Source organism: Ruditapes philippinarum, unplaced genomic scaffold (genome assembly GCF_026571515.1).
Source record: "Ruditapes philippinarum isolate M1 unplaced genomic scaffold, ASM2657151v2 ctg2529_1_1_1_1, whole genome shotgun sequence".
NCBI classification, from domain to species: Eukaryota; Metazoa; Mollusca; class Bivalvia; order Venerida; family Veneridae; genus Ruditapes; species Ruditapes philippinarum.
In genome coordinates this window covers 60,789-81,719 of record NW_026865887.1, presented here as the reverse complement: position 1 = coordinate 81,719, position 20,931 = coordinate 60,789, and the positions used below count along the sequence as shown (strand labels likewise).

Sequence of the window (20,931 nt, the reverse complement as noted above, 5' to 3'; positions counted from 1 at the left end):
ACGGTATTTAACCAGTTTTTGTCTTGAATTGAGTATTTTTTATCAGAAGCAATATCTTTCACCAAAGACTTCTTGCGCGACTCCAGCACAGGGACCCTACTGTATTGGTTCCCGACGCGTCGGAGGATATCGCAGACACGGTGTCTAACCGAACACAAGCTAGCAGTTATCTGGTATCTGATCTAGTCTGTCTGTTAACTGAGATCCAATTAACAACTCCTTCTTATTCTTTACAGTATAATCATACACGTATATAAAGTTAGGATACATTTGATAATAATAATAATAATAATTATAATAATAATTTATAATAATAATAATTATAATAATAATAATAATTTTATAATAATAATAATAATAATTTTATAATAATAATAATAATTATGATAATAATTATATTAATAATAATAATTTTATAATAATAATAATAATAACAATAAAAATAATAATAACAATAATAATAATTATAATAATAATAATAATAATAATAATAATAATAATAATAATAATAATAATTAATAATAATATAATAAATAATAATGATGATGATGATAATGATGATGATGGCGACAAAGGTGAAAAAGGTGATGATGAAGATGATTATAATGATTACGGCGATGACGATGATGATACTACAATTCAACCTGCCAAAGCAAGCCCAGGATATTTACCGTATACATGCATTAAATGTAGTATATACGGAATGAGTACCGTGGGTTCCGACGATGAAGTAAGTCAAGTTTCTTGCCATTGAAGAATTGTTTGGCTGTGTCACTATCAATCATTTTAGTGAGACGAGGTCGTCCATTACTCAAGCTTATCTGATACAAAAATAAGTATCGAAAATTACGTGTCATATTAAATGGACGTTTGATCAATAATTACTTATCTTAATTATTACATAGGCTTTTAAATACACAAAATAAAGAAATGCTTGTGAATCGACATCATTTTTAATCTGACAGGTTTCGTGGTTATCTCCTTTGATTACAAGAATTTTGACAAATTGTCCCGACACTTTCGTCTGTTATGATACACATAAATTGTAATTATAAATAAATATATTTAATAGTCAAAACGTTTTGCAGTTCTTCTATGTTGATACGATTAATTCCCCTATGAATGTATTCTTGCGTGATAAATGATAAGCGATACAAATATACTTGAGAGAAAAACATTTAAAAGGGAAGTAGTAAACATTTGAATGGATTTTTACGAAAGACCGGTGGGGACATTTTCAACTTTATGAACTCCCGATTTCATCTTCGTTAATTCACAATTTTAACTTCGTGAATTCACGTTTTCGTTATACGGCTTTCACAAATTTCACAATTTCAACTTCACGAATTTATGATTTCAACTTCATGAATTTCACGAATCTTCACAGATTCAAGATTTTACATTTAAGAAGTTGAAATCGTGAGTTCACGAAGTCGAAATCGTGATGTTCAGAACGTGAATTCATGAAGTTGAATTCGTGAAGATAAAATTGTGAAATCGTGAAGTTGAAATGATCGTGAATTCATGTACGGAACATATGTCCAGATTAGTTGCGTATTATTAACCTCAGTTATATGAAAACGATATTTAAATCATTCGTTTATTGGATAAAAACTTTTAAAGATGTTTATTAATAAGTTATCTACCGGGCGTCCACCTTTCATAACAATTTGACCAAATTTACGCCTTATTGTTACCGACGCACAACAGAGACAGAGACGTCATTACTTTGTAATCACGTGTGATAGAATTCCTTACTCTCTACCAAAATCAAAACCACCATACGTTTGCTGCCATGGCCTACCAAAATATATTAATGTTATGTGTTTGAAATATGCATTTCTCTTTCTAAGTTTCTTGTCTGATGAAAATACTAGGACTTTCCCGTCGGAACTTTCCTGTCTAGGTGACACTTATGCACCTGGAGGAGTCACAAAGTCCAACTCCTGTGGCATCATCTCAATTAACACAAAATTTTAGGCAAGGTATTTAATAAAGCTTGCCTTTATTATTAAATAAATCGGCAGAAAAACTATGGTGTTCGTTAATGATCCTATATAGAAAGTAATAATCAAGGGAGAAAACTATGAATTTAATGGTCCTATAGAGAAAGTAATAATTAGGGGAAAATTTTGGAGATAGAAAGTTATAATTAGTGAAGAATACTATAGAATTATTAGTCCTACATAAAAAATAACAAGAGGGCCAAGATGACACTAGATCGCTCACCTAACCAACCGAACTCTTCCGAGCAATTACTTAGATAAGCATCCTGACCAATTTTGAAAAATGATACCTCTAGAATGTTAACAAGGTGTTTCCATATTTGGGCAGTGTGACCTAGGTTTTGACCCCAGGTGACCCATTTTGAAACTTGGCCTAGAAATCATCAAAACAAAACTTTCAGGCCAATTTCCAGGATATTTGGATCAAAACAGTAGCCACTCGAGTGTTAACAAGATTTTTTTTGGGCTCCTGTGACCTAGTTTTTCTTCTAAAATGACCAATGTTCGAACTAATACGTGCAACGACCTAGACAAGCATCCTGACGAAGTCTGATGACAATTGAGTAAAAAATGTGACCACTAGAGTGTTAACAATGTTTTTTTTTCCATATTTGGGCAGTGTGACCTAGGTTTGATCCCAGGTGACGCATATTAGAACTTGAACCAGATATCATCAAAACAATCTGTCAGACCAATTTCATGGATATTTGGATAACAACAGTAGCCACTAGAGAGTTAACAAGATTTATTTTTAGCTCCTGTGACCTAGCTTTTCATCCGAGATGATCCATGTTTGAACTCATCTGAGCAATTACCCAGATAAGCATCCTGACAAAGTTCGATGATGATTGAAGCAAAAATGTGACCACTATAGTGTTAACGAACAAATGTGGACGCACGACCCTGAGCTAGCTCAGGTGAGCTAATAATCAGGGGAGAAAACTATGGAGTTAATGGTCCTAAATACAGAAAGTAAAGCCAAGATGAAGAACACCTTATTTCAGTTACATGTGGGCAATGTTAATTCTCTCAAATTGTATGTGACTTTAACACATTTTGGACTTCAAGAGCAAATTGATATCCATCTTACAAACTGAGGACTTCAATAATAAACCACTTCAATAGGATTCCACTGTTACAGAGGTAATACTGAAATACACACAATATCCTTCTGTCTTAAAAAATACTGATGAAGGTCTTGAAAGACCAAAACCAGCAGATCCTAGATTAAACCTCTTACAAACCATCCTGATGTTTGAGGTGTGTTCTTTCCTCTTGATTAACTTGTTAATTTAAACATACTTTTTAAAGCTTGAATATTGAACAATCTTAACTGATCAGTACTGGTGCCATATGAGGTATCATGGTAATGACCCAAGTGAGATGCCTCAAGCCTATGCTCCATGAGGCAGACAACCAGCACACTGCTTCAACTATTTGGAGATTAGTAAAAGAAAGAAAACAATTACTACAAGAGCTGTCCGTAAGACAGCGCACTCGACTTTTTTATTGCTTGCCAATAAAAAAAGTTTTTGCAGTAAAAGGCAATACAAGAATCTCTGTATTTTTAAAGTGAACTAGTTGTTTGATACCCTTGAATATTACAGCAATGTTTATATGACATAATTTATGGTAAAGTGAACAAGTGGATAGGAATGAATTTTTTTAGATTTTTTAAGTTTTTTAGTGCTTGCCTATAATACAAAACATTGACAGTTAAGGGCCATAATTCAAATAAAATCTTTGACAGAATTACCTTCTCCTGGACATGTTTGGGAATCATGATTGTAAACAAGTATTCCAACTTTCAAATTAATATCTCAAACAGTTCAGTCAAAAAGTGGACTGGTACTAAAAACTTAACCAAGATTCTAAGTCGATAAAAGGCCTTAATTTTTAAAACAAATCCTTGACAGAGTTACCTTCTCTTGCGTACAGATGGGGGTAATGATGTGAAATAGCATTAAAAGTTTCAAAGCAATATCTCAAAGGGTTAAGGCAATAAGTGGATTTTACCCATATTCAATGTATTTTCTAAGTCAAAAAGGGGCATAATTCTGTCAAAAACCTTGACAGAGTTATGTCCTCTTGTCTGTTGATGAAGGTCGTGATGGTAAACAAGTATGGTCAGTTTCAAAGCAATACCTCCAATGGTTTTGAAATAAAGTGAGGTGGTACAAAAAACTTAACCAAGCTCAATACACTTTCTAAGTCAAAAAAGGGCCATAATTCTGTCAAAAACCTTGACAGAGTTATGTACTCTTGTCTGTAGATGGAGGTTATGATGGTGAACAAGTATGGTAAGTTTCAAAGCCATACTTGTAATACTTCTGAAATAAAGTGGGGTGGTACGAAAAACTTAACCAAGGTGTGACGCCAACGCCGACGCCGACGCCGGGGCGAGTAGGATAGCTCCCCTTTTCATAGAAAAGTCGAGCTAAAAATGATTTTTATTTTATTTCTTTTTTCATCATGTTTTCACACTTTTCAGAAAGTTTCATCTAATCTAAAATCAACAAGATATGTTTGTAAAACATGTATGCCCCCTATCAGCAGCCAATTATTCATGTGATAAGGTAATTATGCATGACTTCTGACCCAGTGATCAAACAATTAATAAGGGTTATCAAGTATCTACTGGTCATGACCTTGACCTTTGACCCCTTGACCCAAAACTCAATAGGGGTCATCTGCTGGTCACGACCAATCATCATACAAAGTTTGAAGTTCCTAGGCCTAAGCGTTTTTAGTTAATTGATCAGAAACCGATTTTACCTACAAGGTCAATGTGACCTTGACCTTTGACCCCTTGACCCAAAATCAATAGGGGTCATATGCTGGTCATGACCAATCACCATGCCAAGTTTGAAGTTCCTAGGCCTAAGGGTTCTTAAGTTATTGATCAGAAACTGGTTTAATATACAAGGTCAATGTGACCTTGACCTTTGAACCCAAAATCAATAGGGGTCATCTGCTGGTCATGACCAATCACCATGCCAAGTTTGAAGTTCCTAGGCAGAAGCGTTCTTTAGTTATTGATCAGAAACCGTTTTTACTTACAAGGTCAATGTGACCTTGACCTTTGACCCCTTGATCCCAAAATCAATAGGGGTAATCTGCTGGTCATGACAAATCACCATACCAAGTTTGAAGTTCCTAGGCCTAAGCGTTCTTCAGTTATTGATCAGAAACCGTTTTTACTTACAAGGTCAATGTGACCTTGACCTTTGACCCCTTGACCCAAAACTCAATAGGGGTCATATGCTGGTCACCACCAATCATCATACAAAGTTTAAAGTTCCTAGGCCTAAGCGTTTTTAGTTAATTGATCGGAAACCGTTTTTACCTACAAGGTCAATGTAACATGACCTTTGACCCCTTGACCCTAAAAACAATAGGTCATCTGCTGGTCATGACCAATCACCATACCAAGTTTGAAGTTCCTAGGCCTAAGGGTTCTTAAGTTATTGATCGGAAAGCATTTTTACCTACAAGGTCAATGTGACCTTGCCCTTTGACCCCTTAACCCCAAAATCAATAGGGGTCATCTGCTGGTCATGACCAATCACCATACCAAGTTTGAAGTTCCTAGGCCTAAGGGTTCTTAAGTTATTGATCGGAAAGCATTTTTACCTACAAGGTCAAAGGGCAAGGTAAATGTGACCTTGCCCTTTGACCCCTTAACCCCAAAATCAATAGGGGTCATCTGCTGGTCATGACCAATCACCATACCAAGTTTGAAGTTCCTAGGCCTAAGGGTTCTTTAGTTATTGATCGGAAACTGTTTTTACCCAAGAGGTCATAGGACCTTGACCTTTGACCCCTTGACCCCAAAATCAATAGGGGTCATCTACTGATCATGACCAATCACCATACCAAGTTTGAAGTTCCTAGGCCTAAGGGTTCTTTAGTTATTGATCGGAAACTGTTTTTACCCAAGAGGTCAATATGACCTTGACCTTTGACCCCTTGATCCCAAAATCAATAGGGGTCATCTACTGATCATGACCAATCACCATATCAAGTTTGAAGTCCCTAGGCCTAAGGGTTCTTTCATTATTGATCGGAAACCGTTTTTACCTACAAGGTCAATGTGACCTTGACCTTTGACCCCTTAACCCCAAAATCAATAGGGGTCATCTGCTGGTCATAACCAATCACCATACCAAGTTTGAAGTTCCTAGGCCTAAGGGTTCTTTTGTTATTGATCGGAAACTGTTTTTACCCAAGAGGTCAATGTGACCTTGACCTTTGACCCCTTGACCCCAAAATCAATAGGGGTCATCTACTGATCATGACCAATCACCATACCAAGTTTGAAGTTCCTAGGCCTTAAGTTTCTTTACTTATTGATCGGAAACCGTTCTTGCTAACAAGGTCAATGTGACCTTGACCTTTGACCCCTTGACCCCAAAATCAATAGGGGTCATCTACTGATCATGACCAATCACCATACCAAGTTTGAAGTTCCTAGGCCTTAAGGTTCTTTAGTTATTGATCGGAAACCGTTTTTGCTTACAAGGTCAATGTGACCTTGACTTTTGACCCCTTGACCCCAAAATCAATAGGGGTCATCTACTTGTCATGACCAATCACCATACCAAGTTTGAAGTTCCTAGGCCTAAGGGTTCTTTAGTTATCACTCGGAAACCATTTGGTCTACGGACCGACGACCGACAGACCGACGGACCGACGGACCGACAAGTGCAAAGCAATATACCCTCTTTTCTTCGAAATGGGGGCATAACAATTAAAAGTGAGATAGCATATTATTTACAGGTATTAAAACAAGGTTGTTATCTATTTTGGCTTCAAGGTAGGGCATTTTTTTAAAATACTTTTTCAACAGAATACTAGTGACTTATGCTAAGCTTTCTAAACACTACCTGCTGCATTTACAAGTGATCTTATACAGCTTCCATTTCTGGAACTGTCCATTATTAGCTTTAGTCACATCATCTTGAAAAATTAAGGTTACTCAGCCAACAGTATTGAGTCTGGTCAGACTGCACAGAAGTCCAGATAGGCCTGGCCTTACTTTTGGTGGCCAATGCTAATCACTTCCGGTCAAGGCAGGGAAAAGGTTAAACAATGTTCTCTATACAATCTACTAGAATTAAACCAGGCAATTATTTTAAATTTGGCATTTCCATTTGACTGATAAGTAAAATTAAATAAGAGCCACCGCCGGGTGGGGGCAACGCTCGAACATTACTTTTTCTAAAACCAAACAATTAAATCTTTTACACAAATCTTAAAAAGAAAATTAAAGAAAAATTTTTTTCCTGTCTAGTCACACTTATTGTTTTGTTCAAGTATTTTCATTTGACGGTCAAGGTCATTTAAAGATCAAGGTTATATCTCAATTATTTGGCATGTCTGTTTGGTCACAGTCAAGGTCAGTTAAAATTGTAGAATATCTTGTCAAAAAGGTTGTATTGTCCATGTATGCAAATAATCCAGTGATTAATTCCAAAGTTACAGCCTATTATAGTGATACTCAGTGAAAATAAAATTAAAACTGATCTTCAAGGTCAAGGTCATATTTGAGTCGAGGTCAATTTGAATTTGATATACATGAAGGTCCTGACCTAAAAGATGTTGTGTCTTAATATCAAGTTACTCCATTCATAAATAACAGAGTAATAAGACAGTCACAGAAAAAAACAAGAGAATTCATTAATTTGACCTTGACTGTCAAGATTTAAAGCTCAAGGTCAGATCACATTTCGGAAGGACTTGTCCCAAATATTTTTCTAAAGTATTAAGATAATCTATTTATTAATTCCCCAGTTACAGTCAACTATTGCAAAAAGTAAAATTTCATTAATTTAACCTTCAAGGTCATAAAAGAGCCTAGGTCAGTTTGAGTTTGATATACATAAAGGTCATATCCTCAAGAATGTTATGTTATGATATACATAAAGGTCATATCCTAAAGAATGTTATGTTATAAAATATCCATTACAAAATAACAAATTAAAGCCAGTTTAGCAAAAAAAGAAAATTTCAATACTTTGACCTTCAACAACAAGGTCAATTATGAGTTAAAGTCAAGGTATGTCTATTTAACTTAAAGTTCTATCCTAAAAGATTATTATTTTCAAGTCTAAAGAAGACAATCCATTCAAAAATTACAAGTTATAGCCACTTGTAGCTAAATCAATGCCAACATAACTGTAACAAGACCTCTACTTTTTAATTCCCCTTTTTAAAAAAATGGCTAAAAAACAGCTTTTTTTGTTTGTTTTGAAAAAATGTCATCACGGCTGGAATTATTTCTGAATCTTCTCTTAGAACTTGCACCAAGACAAACGTTATCTCATGAAGACATCTGTATTTCTGAAACTGGAATTGTCTCTGAAAGAAAAAGAAATTGAAAAGCTACATTAACTTTATTAATGGTAAAAAGCACTTGTTTTTTTTCTGGGAAAAACATTCCTCAAGAACATATTAACTTGTACTTTCCTATAATTGTGACAAGAAATAAACAACATTTTAATTTATCAATTATATATTATACAGTTCTTCTCTAAGCTACTTTATAGCTTCCTAGCATAAGAAAACCCAAATTTCCTTGCAGGGTCAAACCAAACAGCAGTGAGAGGTGAGTGAAGGACCACAAGTAATAAAATAGTACTAGCTAAAACTAAAACAAAAAAACAATTCATGTGTAAATGAAGCAAGTACTTACTTCATACTGTCATTGTGGGTTTTATATTCCATGATTGTATTAGGTGGTAGATTCAGCACACGCTTTAATGTGTCTCGTATTCTTGATGTAGTTGTGTGATCATTTGCCGTTCTGTTCCATAGAGACAATATATCCTCCTGAAAGAACATGATCAATAATTTACAATGATTTACCAATGATAGTAAACTACAAAAGACCCGTATGGCCATTTCAACTTCATAACTTCCCAATTTTATCATCATTTTAACTTTGTGAATTCCTGTTTTCAACATACAAAATTCACGAATTCATGAATTCACAATTTCAACTTCAGAAAATCCCGATTTCAACTTCATGAATTCCCGATTTAAACTTACTGAAGTTGAAATCGTGAAGTTGAAATTGTGAATTCATGAAGTTGAAAATGTGAATTCACAAAGTTGAATTTGTGAAGTTGAAATGTCCCCCACCAGTCTTTCGTAGTAAACAGATTGTTCTTTACTGCTCCACTGAGTGGATAAACTACATGATTTACATTTTCAAATGTTTGATGTAAAATATTTCTATTGCTAAACTAAATTTTCTGTTTTTAATGATTAAACATGCACAGTTTATTTGGCCCTAACCCACATAACTTATTCATACTTCAACTATAGTTTTCTTCATTCTACAACATCACAAAAAGGATCATGCTCTGTATGAAATAAAGTCATATTCTAAAATGCCTCACACTATTCCCCCTATCAAACAAATAGGTCAGTCAAGTGCATTATTACATGATATATGCACATCATATAAAAGGAATGCTTACATTTCATATGATATCAGAAAAATTACTTCTCCGTTCGATGTAGTGCAACATAATTTTATCAATTTTTAGCTCGACTATACGAAGTATATGGAGAGCTGTCCTACTCGCCCCGGCGTCGGCGTCCGCGTCCAGATTTTAGATTAAAGTTTTGGTGCAGTAAAATATTTTTCACTATAACTTTGTCATTTCTTAAGGTATCAACTTCAAACTTCAAATATATGTTCCTTATCATCAACCACATCTTATGTGACAAGGTTCATAACTCTAGCACCAATATTTACAGATTTATCTCCCCTTGAACTTAGAATTTTCCTTAAAAAATACTATTTCTTACTGTTTCTTCTTTATTTCTTAAGGGATCAACCTCATACTTCAAATATATTTACCTTATCATCATCCCCATCTTATGTGACAAGGTTCATAACTCTAGCACCAATATTTTCAGATTTATCTCCCCTTGAACTTAGAATTTTCCTCAAAAAATGCTGTTTCTTACTGTTTCTTCTTTATTTCTTAAGGGATCAACCTCATACTTCAAATATATTTACGTTATCATCATCCCCATCTTATGTGACAAGGTTCATAACTCTAGCACCAATATTTTGAGATTTATCTCCCTTTGAACTTAGAATTTTCCATAAAAAATATTATTTTTTACTGTTACTTATTTATTTCTAAAGGGATCAACTTCATACTTCAAATATATTTACGTAATCATCATCCACATCTTATGTGACAAGGTTCATAACTCTAGCACCAATATTGCAAGAATTATCTCCCCATAAACTTAGATTTTTTTACTAGAAAAATGTTATTTTTTATTATAACTTTTTTATTTTTAAAGGTATCTACCTCAAACTTCAAATACTTATTCCTTATCATCAATTACATTTTATGTGACAATGTTCATAACTCTTAAAGCAATATTTACAGATTTATCTCTCTTTGAACTTAGGATTTTCTTTAAGAAATATGATAACTTCTTTACTTTTTAAGGTATCTACTTCAAACTTCAAATATATATTTCTTATCATTACACAAATGTTGTGTGAAAAGGTCCATAACTCTAGCATGACTATTTCTAGAATTATTCCCCTTGATCTTGGAATTTATGTTAACAAATGTTATTTTTTTTACTATAACTTAATACATAATTATACATAATTGATTTTTCTTTCATAGTTTTGTCCTCCTTACTGCGTCCAGTATTTTATTAGTCGAGCTTCGCTGTCTCCTGTGACAGCTCTTGTTTATTAGCATGTTAGAATGGAGATGATATCATTTTAATTTTTTTTGGCATAATACTAAATTATGCCTACTGACCTTCATGATTATATTCCTACGCATTTGAACTCGTAGCGTGCAGTATTTTACAACAATTCACTCAAAATTAATATGAATTTCCTAAACATACAACAAATAAGGCTACTTAAACAAAGGCCTGGTAAAAAAATATATGCCATCTTATTAAGATAATCTAATGCTACGTTAGAGCTAAGTGATGGACAACATATACTTACTGCATATCTTATAGATATAACTGCTCCACAAATCTCTTCACCAACCATAAACTGCTCTCCTAGCATGGCAAGTATCAAATTCTCCCAACATCTCGATGCTAAACCTTTCTTTAAACGAATGATCCACTTTCCACCATTCTTATTTGCACTGTCCTGTAATAAACAACCTCCCTCCTTCAGGAATCATAGAACACAATATGGTATGCAAGCTGATGGTATGTCTCTCATCCAATATTAATTCATTCACTGATGATAAATGAAATTAAAAAAATATGTATTATAATTATATTCTGACGGTTTGACCAACTATACTTTTTTTTAACATTTTATATTTCATTTCAGAACAGAAACGTTATTACAAACAAAATAAATAAAAAAAGTGTCAATGCTTGTCTGTTAATTAAGGGCAATGACTATGAATAACCAAATTTTGCAAAATTCTACAAGGGGTATAACTCCAAAAGTAAAGCTTTCAGAATAATGCCCCTTGTCTAACAAGTGCACCTTGTCATGATAAGCAAGAATTCATGTTGTTAACTTTTAAAATGTTTGAATAATGGGCTACATTAAAGTTTTATGCAAGACGAAGAGAAGAACAACAATGCAGCAATCATTGTAGCTTCACTTTTTCTTCGCTACAGACAAACTAATAAGAAAACTTATGATATTATTTAAAGTTTTCTGACAGGATTGAATATACCAACTGCAAAGTAGCTCCAACTCTAAAGGTGTTAACATTAGCCAGCAATGTAATGTAGCCAGTAATAAATCTAAACGTATAATTTTATTTTTAAATGACAGAAAAATGCATTAATGAGTAAAATACCTCCCACATTGGCCTGATTCCTTCTTTGAATAAATGATAATCTGTGTGTCCTGTGAGATCACTGGGCCGAGCTATGTGGCAATAATGTCGCCAGAATTGCTCCACAGACGCAAACGTCCCTATTAGCTTTAAATTCTGGTCATAACTCGCTGTTTTATGTCCCTGAGATTTTCTGGAGTACCAAAAACCATAGTTATACTGTAATGGGTGCTCTCCTGGGCCTGGCTTCTGTAATGAACATACATGAAGGCATGTCAAATGTTTAACATGTTTGCAAAGATATGTTTAAGGGTTAAAAATGCAATATTTGCTTAGTAGAAAGCAAAATAGAAAACTGGATTTCACTGATCGAACTAATTTAACAGAAAAACAATCTTATACAATGAGCATATGAAAGTAAAAAGCATTACATATACAACACTTATGTATTTAATTTTGTTCAAATTACATACTTTAAAACTGTCCCCATTTACACAATTGATAGCAAATAAAAACCCCATTCAGAATGAAATGGTATTACAAAGATTTATTTTCTTGTTTGTGAAGTTTATGTTAATTAATTGATACATGCACAATTATCAGAAATTATAAGTTATTTTACTGGAGGGGGTCTTGGTGGTGATTCTGGTTCTTGTTTGTTTTCATTTTCCTCTTCACCAGATCCACTGCTGTCTTCAGCCTTTAAACTGTTGATAAAAATTATAGTAAATATTAGTTCAAATAATTTCTATAAAATCCAATGTCATAAAACCTGAAAGCAGTTCCACTGACACAAATACCATAAACAAGAGGGTTATGATGGCCCTGAAATCGCTCATCTGAATATAAAACTCTCCAGTCCATGACAAGGAACAAGAAATATTGAAAACTGCAAACAAAAGCAGATATGAAATTTAAATCTAAAACTGATATCAGAAAGTTCATATTTGTGTCTGAAACAGTGTAAATGTGTAAAAACATTAAAGGTTGCTATTGCAAAGGGAAACCAACAGTTCCAAAAGTTGTGTACATGTCAGAAAAAATCGATGACCCCCTGGGACAAGGCCAACTTTGACCCCATAGCTTTCATTTGAACAAACACTATCCAGAAGATGATCAGTTTTAAAACATTTTAAGTAACAAAGATAATTTCAAAAAATATGTTGAATTTTTCAGTTTCTATTTTGATTGTTACTGATCGTAACTTTTAAATACTTTTACAGTAATTTTATTACTACTTAAAAGTTAATTAGCTGAACAATCTATCCTTTAGGGCCAAGATGACCCGTGCCGAGTTTGTATAGGGCCGAGTTGACCCTATACCGTCACGATGACACGTTATTTCTTGTACAAAGTACGTAAACAGGGACTTTAAACATGATTAAGCCGTTATATTTCCGAGAAACGAAGAAATAGGCATGTAATGAAGTAAAAATATCTTACGCTTCAAATTTGTTGTTCATAATTCACAAAAATATGTGATAAAATCGTTGATAATTTGCAAATTTCTCTTCTGTGTTAAGAAACGCTCAATTTGTTCCGAGTCAAGCGCTCTAATGATTTAGAAAAATATTTTTGAGTTTTGATTGGTCAATATCAAATTGTAAAATGTATCGAGTATTTTCATTGGTTTATTGTTATAAAGCCGGCAAGATGGCAGCCTCCACAACATCCAGCACAAAACAAAAACTTTTATCATTGATCGAAGATGTTGAGATTGTCTCGAGGTATACATGATTATTTCAAAAAGTAGAATTTCAAAGACATTATTTCATAAATAATTAACTTGATCACAAAGCAGAGTGGTGTAGAATACTTTTCTTGAAAAAATATCTATTGTGTACTCACACAAAAATACATTAGCTTAAGGTCTGGTGGTGGTATTGGTAGTTTTCACTCTGGTTCACGGCAGAAGGCCTTTTTTAAATTACCAGAGCACAGTTCAGCCACAGCATTATTTCCTGGACAGGCTGTCAAGCAGTTTACCAGTTCTAGTTCCTTCACTTTTGCTAGTAACTATTTATTTATTTATTTATTCAATAAATTCGGAAAAGAGTCAACTCGGCCCTATACCAACTCGGCACGGGTCAACTCGGCACGGGTCAACTCGGCCCACTTTACAAAAATATATATAACGTATTAACTTTGCTTTGCTTTGAATGTTGTTAAGGTAAATGAATAATGAAAAATATTTTATTATTATATAATTAAACTTCTGCCGAAATAAGTACATTTAAATTTTTTTTATTTATTTGTCTCACAGATTCGATAAAATTAATATAGATCGATCTAATAAAAATGTGTTTCCTTAGAGGCATTTTGTTTGTAAAGTAATATTCAAAGAAATATGAAACAAAAACGTGTTTACTTCATACACGGATTTATATTCATATCATCAGCTTCTAATTAATTGCAGGTGGTCACTAATCAAATGAATGAATGAGTCAATCATAATTATCACCTAATTAATCGTATCCTTAACATACACACTGATTGATAATAATAGCCCGTAACAATATATATTTCAACACAATGTTTGATTAAAATAATTACAATAAATAGTGATAACACAAACCTAAATATTAATAATTGAAAAGTGGGCCGAGCTGACCCGTGCCGAGTTGGAATAGGGCCGAGCTGACTCGGGGGCCGAGTACGTTTTAGGGCCGAGCTGACCCGGATTCATAAATTCTGTACATGCCTGAGCAGAGGTACAGTGTGAATGACAGAAGAAATGATTAAATGATCAATCTTAATGAAAGCACCATCCAGGAATGAAACCCAGAAGGGCCAGATCGTCCAATTCACAGTCGGATATAGATATAGCTTAACCCTTTACCTCATATATACGCGAAACAACGCACTTTCAACCCCCCCCCCCCCTTTTTTAGGCCTGAAATAGTGAAAAAATGTCCTATTTGGGTCCCAAACACATGTTTTCATTTGAGAAATGTTGCTAAAAATAGTGAGCACTTTTTCGGCGTCGCCCCCCATCCAAAAGCTATATCAGGGGGTTGCCAGGAGGGGGATATGCCCCCTTCTGTTTTGGGGGTTTGAAGGGGGGTGGAGTCCCCCTCATCGCCAAGAAAATTTTGGACTTGTGAGAGGCTAAAAATGACCCCAGGTCGATCATAAGGTAACGTGTAACCAACGATGAAAAGCCTTTGACTCTATCTCAATCCCTTGAGAAGTTGCAGCACTTTGAAATAATTTGATGGAAAAAATCGAGGCAAAATAGTGATTTTTGGCAATTTTGAGATGTCCCCTCGTTGACATGGTAACAGAAAATTTAAGACTGAGCATGTCGTTACAAAGGCAATGGTCCAGTCAACATTTGTGCCAAGTTTGATTAGTATTGAAGCATTTTTCATAGTTTCATAGCAGTTTGAACTTGTAACAGGAGGCTTTTCAGTGAAAACGGCCATTTTTCACAATATGCTCATGGGGGAAAGGGTTAAGGTCTTTAGGCTGAATAGCATTCCTGTTTTTTATACTGTAGAAAGAACGGGTACACTGAAGACAATGTTGTTTAGTCATGATCGTTTTCTTTCATGAAGCACTCCACTTAGTTAAATGAAGCATATGCTGATAAAACTATAATATGTAATTTTATATGAAAGTAGGCAAAGCCTATGAAAGGGAAAGTTAGATAAAATATTTTTCATTTTACAATTTTCTTTTTTAAGATGTCATTTGGTATTTCATGCACTTCTGTTTTCAATTTGAACATTTCAACCATTATTTTAAGCTGAAAAGTCGCGATTGTTCCTTATCTGACTAGCCTGGCAATTATCATTGACTTACATTGAAAAAATTGCAGCGCGCAACAAGAATTGACACTGAAAATTTCACTGATAGTTATCGAAGTCTATATATTTTTTAATTATTTTACTTCATTTCTTTTTAAATATACACATGGAGTTAATAGCCGCCAAAGCCAGCCCTATTCCTGGCCCGCTTTGCAGACCAGGCCTTTGACTCTCCCATGTTTATAAGCCAAGTATCAACATATAAAACATTAATTTCAAAAATAAACTACCTAATAAGTTCAGATAGGTGAAAATATTTAGCACTTGACCACAAGCCGTCTGCCAAATTTTGTTGATTTTAAGTATATTAGAGCTAATTATATGTTAATGATTAGTTTGTTGTCTTTGTCGAACTGTTCATATTCATCTTGATGTACATTCATGATTGTACGGAGAGATATAATACTTTCTACTATTATTAATAAGGTTGAGACATTAAATATTTTCATAGTGAAATCTTATAAATTTCTTCAATTTCAGAGAACTGTTTGAGATTATGAGTACGCCAAAAAGTCAACAACGGCAAGGAGCTCCAGAACCGTCTGAATTAATACAACTTCTGGTTGATAAAGACAAAGAAATCAAAGATTGCTTAAAAACAGGTATTAATCTTGAATATTGTGCAAGAGTGTAATATTTTAAATATATGTTTGTAAATATTTTTTGAAGTTATCTTTCAACAAAAGTAAACATAATCAAAATTTTTTGTTATTATGCTGTAGGACTTAAATATATTTGCTTTTTAATTATAAATGTTTTGAAGGGGAGATAATTAATATAAATGACAATTTTAGAGTTATTTCAACAGTTTCTTCTGTTTCATTTTAAGATAGATTCTTTGTTCACAAAGAATTAACACAAATGTCAAATATGAGGCCAGTCTCATACATAAAATGTATGTATTAATAAAAGGCTCATTATGCCTCAGAAATCCTCAATTTTTATTTCTCAATAGCTTTTTAATTTTGGTGAACTTTTATAGTATTTAAAAAGTGCATGAGTGTAGGTTCAATACTGAATTTATTGAATAAGTTGAATAATATTATATTATATGAACCTTTGGCGAGCAAAATATTGTTTATTCAATGAGTTCAATAAATTCAGAAATCAACCTTCATGAATATAATATTCTGTTAATCACATGTGTATACCGAAAATAAAGACTGTTTAATGTGCAAAAGAATCATTTAACACTGAGGATGCCTATAGTGTAACACTTAATGTAGCACGTCTTTACACTATGTTTGTATGATGTAACTGACCTCACGTCAAAGTATATGCACAGTCATGCAATACCATTTTTACCAAGTAGCAAAATCGGCACGGGTATGCGATAAACTTGCTTTATTGTTTCAGCTGGTAAACAGGGTGAAGTACAGAAGACTATAGATGAATTAAAACATGAGGTAGACAAGAGAGACTTAGATATCAAAATACTTCAGAAAAATCTCAAAGAGGCAGAAAATGTTCTGGTATTTCATAGTTTATGTTATTTTATCTCTTATGATTTTAAAGCAATTACAACACAATACTTTATTTCGATTTAAAGCCTCTGATCGGCACAAAAACATGTATACAAAGAAACAATTTACACAAACTTGCAGCATGTGCATGGTGTTTAAACATATACAGTACTATATATATTAAACTGAAAATGACTAAGACATTAACATTGTGTATCAAAGAAAAGTTAATTATCAACATGTGCTGAAACACTTAAATGAATAGTTTGAGAAATTTTTGATTTTATGTCTCGGCTGTCGGAAGTTTCCAAAAGATATTTGGACTGCCCTTATAATTTTGCTCCTGCGATAGTGTTAATATAGAACTTGCATGTAAATTATTTATATCTGGAACCACTAACATTGTTCAATATAAACCCAATTCTTTGTTATTTTATCTAGCCTGTATAAACCAACCAAGGCACATACAGATATTATTGTGCAATTTTTTTTTTTGCGAAATTGGCTGAAAATGACAGAGATTATATCCTATAAGAAATCATTTCCTATTCTCAAATATTGCTTTCAGCACTTAGTTAATTTTTGTATTGACCCAAAAGAAACAACAACTTTTGTGAATTTTTTCAGTCCACGGCGATATTCCAAGCAAAGCAGAAGTTGGACTCTATAAGCCAGGCTAATGAGAAAAGAATCTCTTCTGAGGAGCTGATTAAATTTGCTCACAGGATCAGTGCTAGTAATGCTGTGGAAGCTCCGCCCACTTGGCAACCAGGTTAGTATGTGATTTTGTCACTTGTTGGTAAAGTGGTTAATCCCATTATTGCAGATCAATTCCCCACTTATTTCTGTATATTGTATTTTTTACTGAAAGTTTGGATTTGTTTTACATTCTTTGTTTGTCTTACGGTAGATACCAGCTTCTACCTGGAATAATGCAAAGATGACATTTGTGCCTGAAATAATGCAAAGAGGGACATTTGTGCCTGAAATAATGCAAAGAGGTACATTTGTGCCTGAAATAATGCAAAGAGGGACATTTGTGCCTGAAAAAATGCAAAGAGGGACATTTGTGCCTGAAATAATGCAAAGAGGGACATTAATTTTGTGTCTGAAATAATGCAAAGAGGGACATTTGTGCCAGAAATAATGCAAAGAGGGACATCTGAGATCTCCTGCATCAAATGTAACTGGAAAGTTAACCTTATGGCCTTTACAGAGTGGGTTCATCTTAAAATCCACAAGAAAAAGTTTGGCCTGATATGAATGAATCTTTGACCAAAATACATTAATGATTGTGGTAAATGACTGAAAAATGAAAAGCATTGCTACATTGTATGCTTTTCACTCAAAACAGGCTAAAAATTGTGTATTTTTCTTTATTATCCTTGGCAGATTTTTCTATTTTAAGAGCATCACTTGATCTTTGCAAGAAGTTCAAATTTTATCTTTATTGCTATTTAGAGCTTAAAACTTTGTACATCACTGCTCCAAATTAAAAGCAGGGCAAATCTATTATACAAAGTAAGCAGATTAAGGTTTATTTAACTAAAACTACTGAGTACATTATCCAGGTGACCCCCGACGTCCCTACCCTACAGACTATGAAATGAGAAGTGGTTGGTTGGCAAAGATGAGTGACATACCTGCAAACACACCAGCAATACAAGCCCAGGGCTCTTATGGTGAACCTATGGCCTCCAACAGGAATCCTTTACCTGGAGGTAAAATTGTAATTTTAAGTACATGTACATGTAATTGTTAAAAATAAATGGTCATTTGCATTCATTGCCTATTTAGTTAAGTTGTTTATTTGTGTTTGTTAGTCTCTGTGACCAAATTAAATTATAATAGCTCATAGTCAAGGTCACATATCATCACCTTAGTGCAATAACTGGTTAACTCCTATAAAATTTAGAATGACTTAACCCATTCTTGCACTAAGGGGACAATATGTTAAACAGTTTTAGTAATGAATAATTAATGCCAAGAGACAGAGATACTTTGAAGCTCTTATCCTGGAGTGTTGCAAACAGACTTTTACATTTTACAATATGGTAAATGTGTTGATAATGCCTTACTCACTCTGTTAAGAAAGAAGTGCACCGTGAAACAATAACTGTAAAGTTTGTTTGTATCCCGGGGTTAAGATGGGAAAATCTATTACTTGTGAATAATTTTGTTTTCCATTATTGTATAAAAGTTATTACTAAAGTGTATTTATTATATTTATTATTTTGAAATGGAGTCAAAGGTTCATCTGAAAAATAAATTTAACATTTACTCTGCTATAAATATACATGTGTAATGAACTGACCCTGATTTGAATCTCAAGCTGTCCGACGTAAGAAATCTTGATTTCATTTTAGAAAAAAATGAGACAACAATATTGAGATTGATCAAACTGTTTGGCCTTATATGGGTAACCAGAATGTTCTTTTGGCATAGATAAATTCATTAAATTGCAATAGTCACCAACTTTCAGTGAGCTGATCTAGCTTTTTTCTTTTACAGAAATGATAGTACCTGCTCCACCAGCCCAGCAGCAGACAGTCACGTGGCAGACACCTTCCGACATGTCTTCATCGTCAATGTCGTCTCATCCGCATACCGGCCTCGTCGACTTTAAATCTCATAATAAAGAGAATGAGGAAGTAGAACTGATGTCAAGTGACTCTTCTAGTAGTTCTAGTAGTGATGAATGATTGTAAATGATGTCCGGCATAATGCCACGGTGTAATTCTATAAATGATGTTCGGCATAATGCCACAGAGTAATTATATAATATGATGTTTGGCATAATGCTACGATCAATTGTGTAGTGACCTTTACAACCTTTTGTCTATGTTGGGCTGGTCCAGTTAGATAGAAGGGGAGAGTCTGTGTGATAAAGACACCCTTTGGGAGTAGAATTGAGCCGACCATTCTATTCTCATAAGTTCTGAAGAGTATGTACTTTGACAGAAGTTGTGCCAACAAGATTAAAGATGAAATGGTTTTGAAATCATAATCAATTACTGTTCTTACCAGATTTCATACACAGGGACCAATTATACAAAAATGAATGACAGTTTGGTAAATCAGATAACTAATGGACTCACTGGTTTGAGAAGAATAACTTATGCTAGCCAAATTACAAATGTTTACAAAATTACAAATGTTTACAAATTTTGTAAAAAAAAAATAAAAAAATGCAAATCACTTTCAGATAAGCTTATTGGGACACACTGTCAGCATCTTCTTGTATGGATGATAGGTTTGTTGGTATCTGATATTTTATGAAGGTTTGATAGCTAAAAGAAAGGGAAAAAATTAGAAAATCATTATCCTGTGTAATATACATGTTTATCACACACCCGTGCCGATTTTGCGACTCTGTTAATATGATATTGCACGGCCGTGCATATATTTTGACGTGACGTCATTAGCGTTGCAATAAATTCAGTATTGAACTTACACTCATTCAATATCCTCTATATGTATTAAAAGTTGCTTGGGAAAGACTTAGTTATACTTGGCATATACTATATATGAGCCGCGTCATGACCAAACCAACATAATGGGTTTGCGACCAGCATGGATCCAGACCAGCCTGTGCATCCGCGCAGTCTGATCAGGATCCATGCTGTTTGCTATCAGTTTCTCTACTTGTTATAGAGTTGGAAAGTGAACAGCATGGATCCTGATCAGACTGCGCGTATGCGCAGGCTGATCTGGATCCATGCTGGTCACAAACGCACTATGTTGGTTTTGTTGTGACGCGGCTCATATATATCTTGAATTGACTTGGCAGTCTAGCCTAAACCATTCACCATATTTCAGTGAGCAGTACAGATCATAATCAGAT

General features: G+C 33.9%; 2 protein-coding genes across 2 annotated transcripts; one reads left to right on the top strand and one right to left on the bottom strand.

Moving 5' to 3' along the window:
- Positions 1 to 6,840: 6,840 nt before the first annotated feature.
- LOC132730656 (eukaryotic translation initiation factor 4E type 2-like) lies at positions 6,841 to 13,394 on the bottom strand. The gene is made up of 6 exons (XM_060716631.1): positions 13,259 to 13,394; positions 12,438 to 12,522; positions 11,837 to 12,064; positions 11,011 to 11,163; positions 8,701 to 8,837; positions 6,841 to 8,366 (listed from the first exon to the last, which is right to left on the bottom strand). The coding sequence occupies exons 1-6, from the start codon at positions 13,276 to 13,278 to the stop codon at positions 8,324 to 8,326; spliced, it is 666 nt and encodes a 221-aa protein (XP_060572614.1). The 5' UTR covers positions 13,279 to 13,394; the 3' UTR covers positions 6,841 to 8,323.
- Positions 13,386 to 20,516, top strand: LOC132730655 (mediator of RNA polymerase II transcription subunit 4-like). The gene is made up of 6 exons (XM_060716630.1): positions 13,386 to 13,542; positions 16,105 to 16,226; positions 16,981 to 17,096; positions 17,715 to 17,859; positions 18,659 to 18,808; positions 19,599 to 20,516. Exons 1-6 carry the CDS (start codon positions 13,424 to 13,426, stop codon positions 19,787 to 19,789), a joined length of 843 nt encoding a protein of 280 aa, XP_060572613.1. The 5' UTR covers positions 13,386 to 13,423; the 3' UTR covers positions 19,790 to 20,516.
- Positions 20,517 to 20,931: the final 415 nt, after the last annotated feature.

Coding starts and splice junctions, on each gene's coding strand:
- LOC132730656 (XM_060716631.1), bottom strand. CDS start 13,278: ATGAACAACAAATTTGAAGC. Junction 12,065..12,437: donor CACCACCAAGACCCCCTCCA/GTAAAATAACTT, acceptor TGTTCATTACAG/AAGCCAGGCCCAGGAGAGCA. Junction 8,367..8,700: donor ACCCACAATGACAGTATGAA/GTAAGTACTTGC, acceptor TTTTTCTTTCAG/AGACAATTCCAGTTTCAGAA.
- LOC132730655 (XM_060716630.1), top strand. CDS start 13,424: ATGTATCGAGTATTTTCATTGGTTTATTGTTATAAAGCCGGCAAGATG. Junction 16,227..16,980: donor CAAAGATTGCTTAAAAACAG/GTATTAATCTTG, acceptor TTATTGTTTCAG/CTGGTAAACAGGGTGAAGTA. Junction 17,097..17,714: donor AAGAGGCAGAAAATGTTCTG/GTATTTCATAGT, acceptor GAATTTTTTCAG/TCCACGGCGATATTCCAAGC.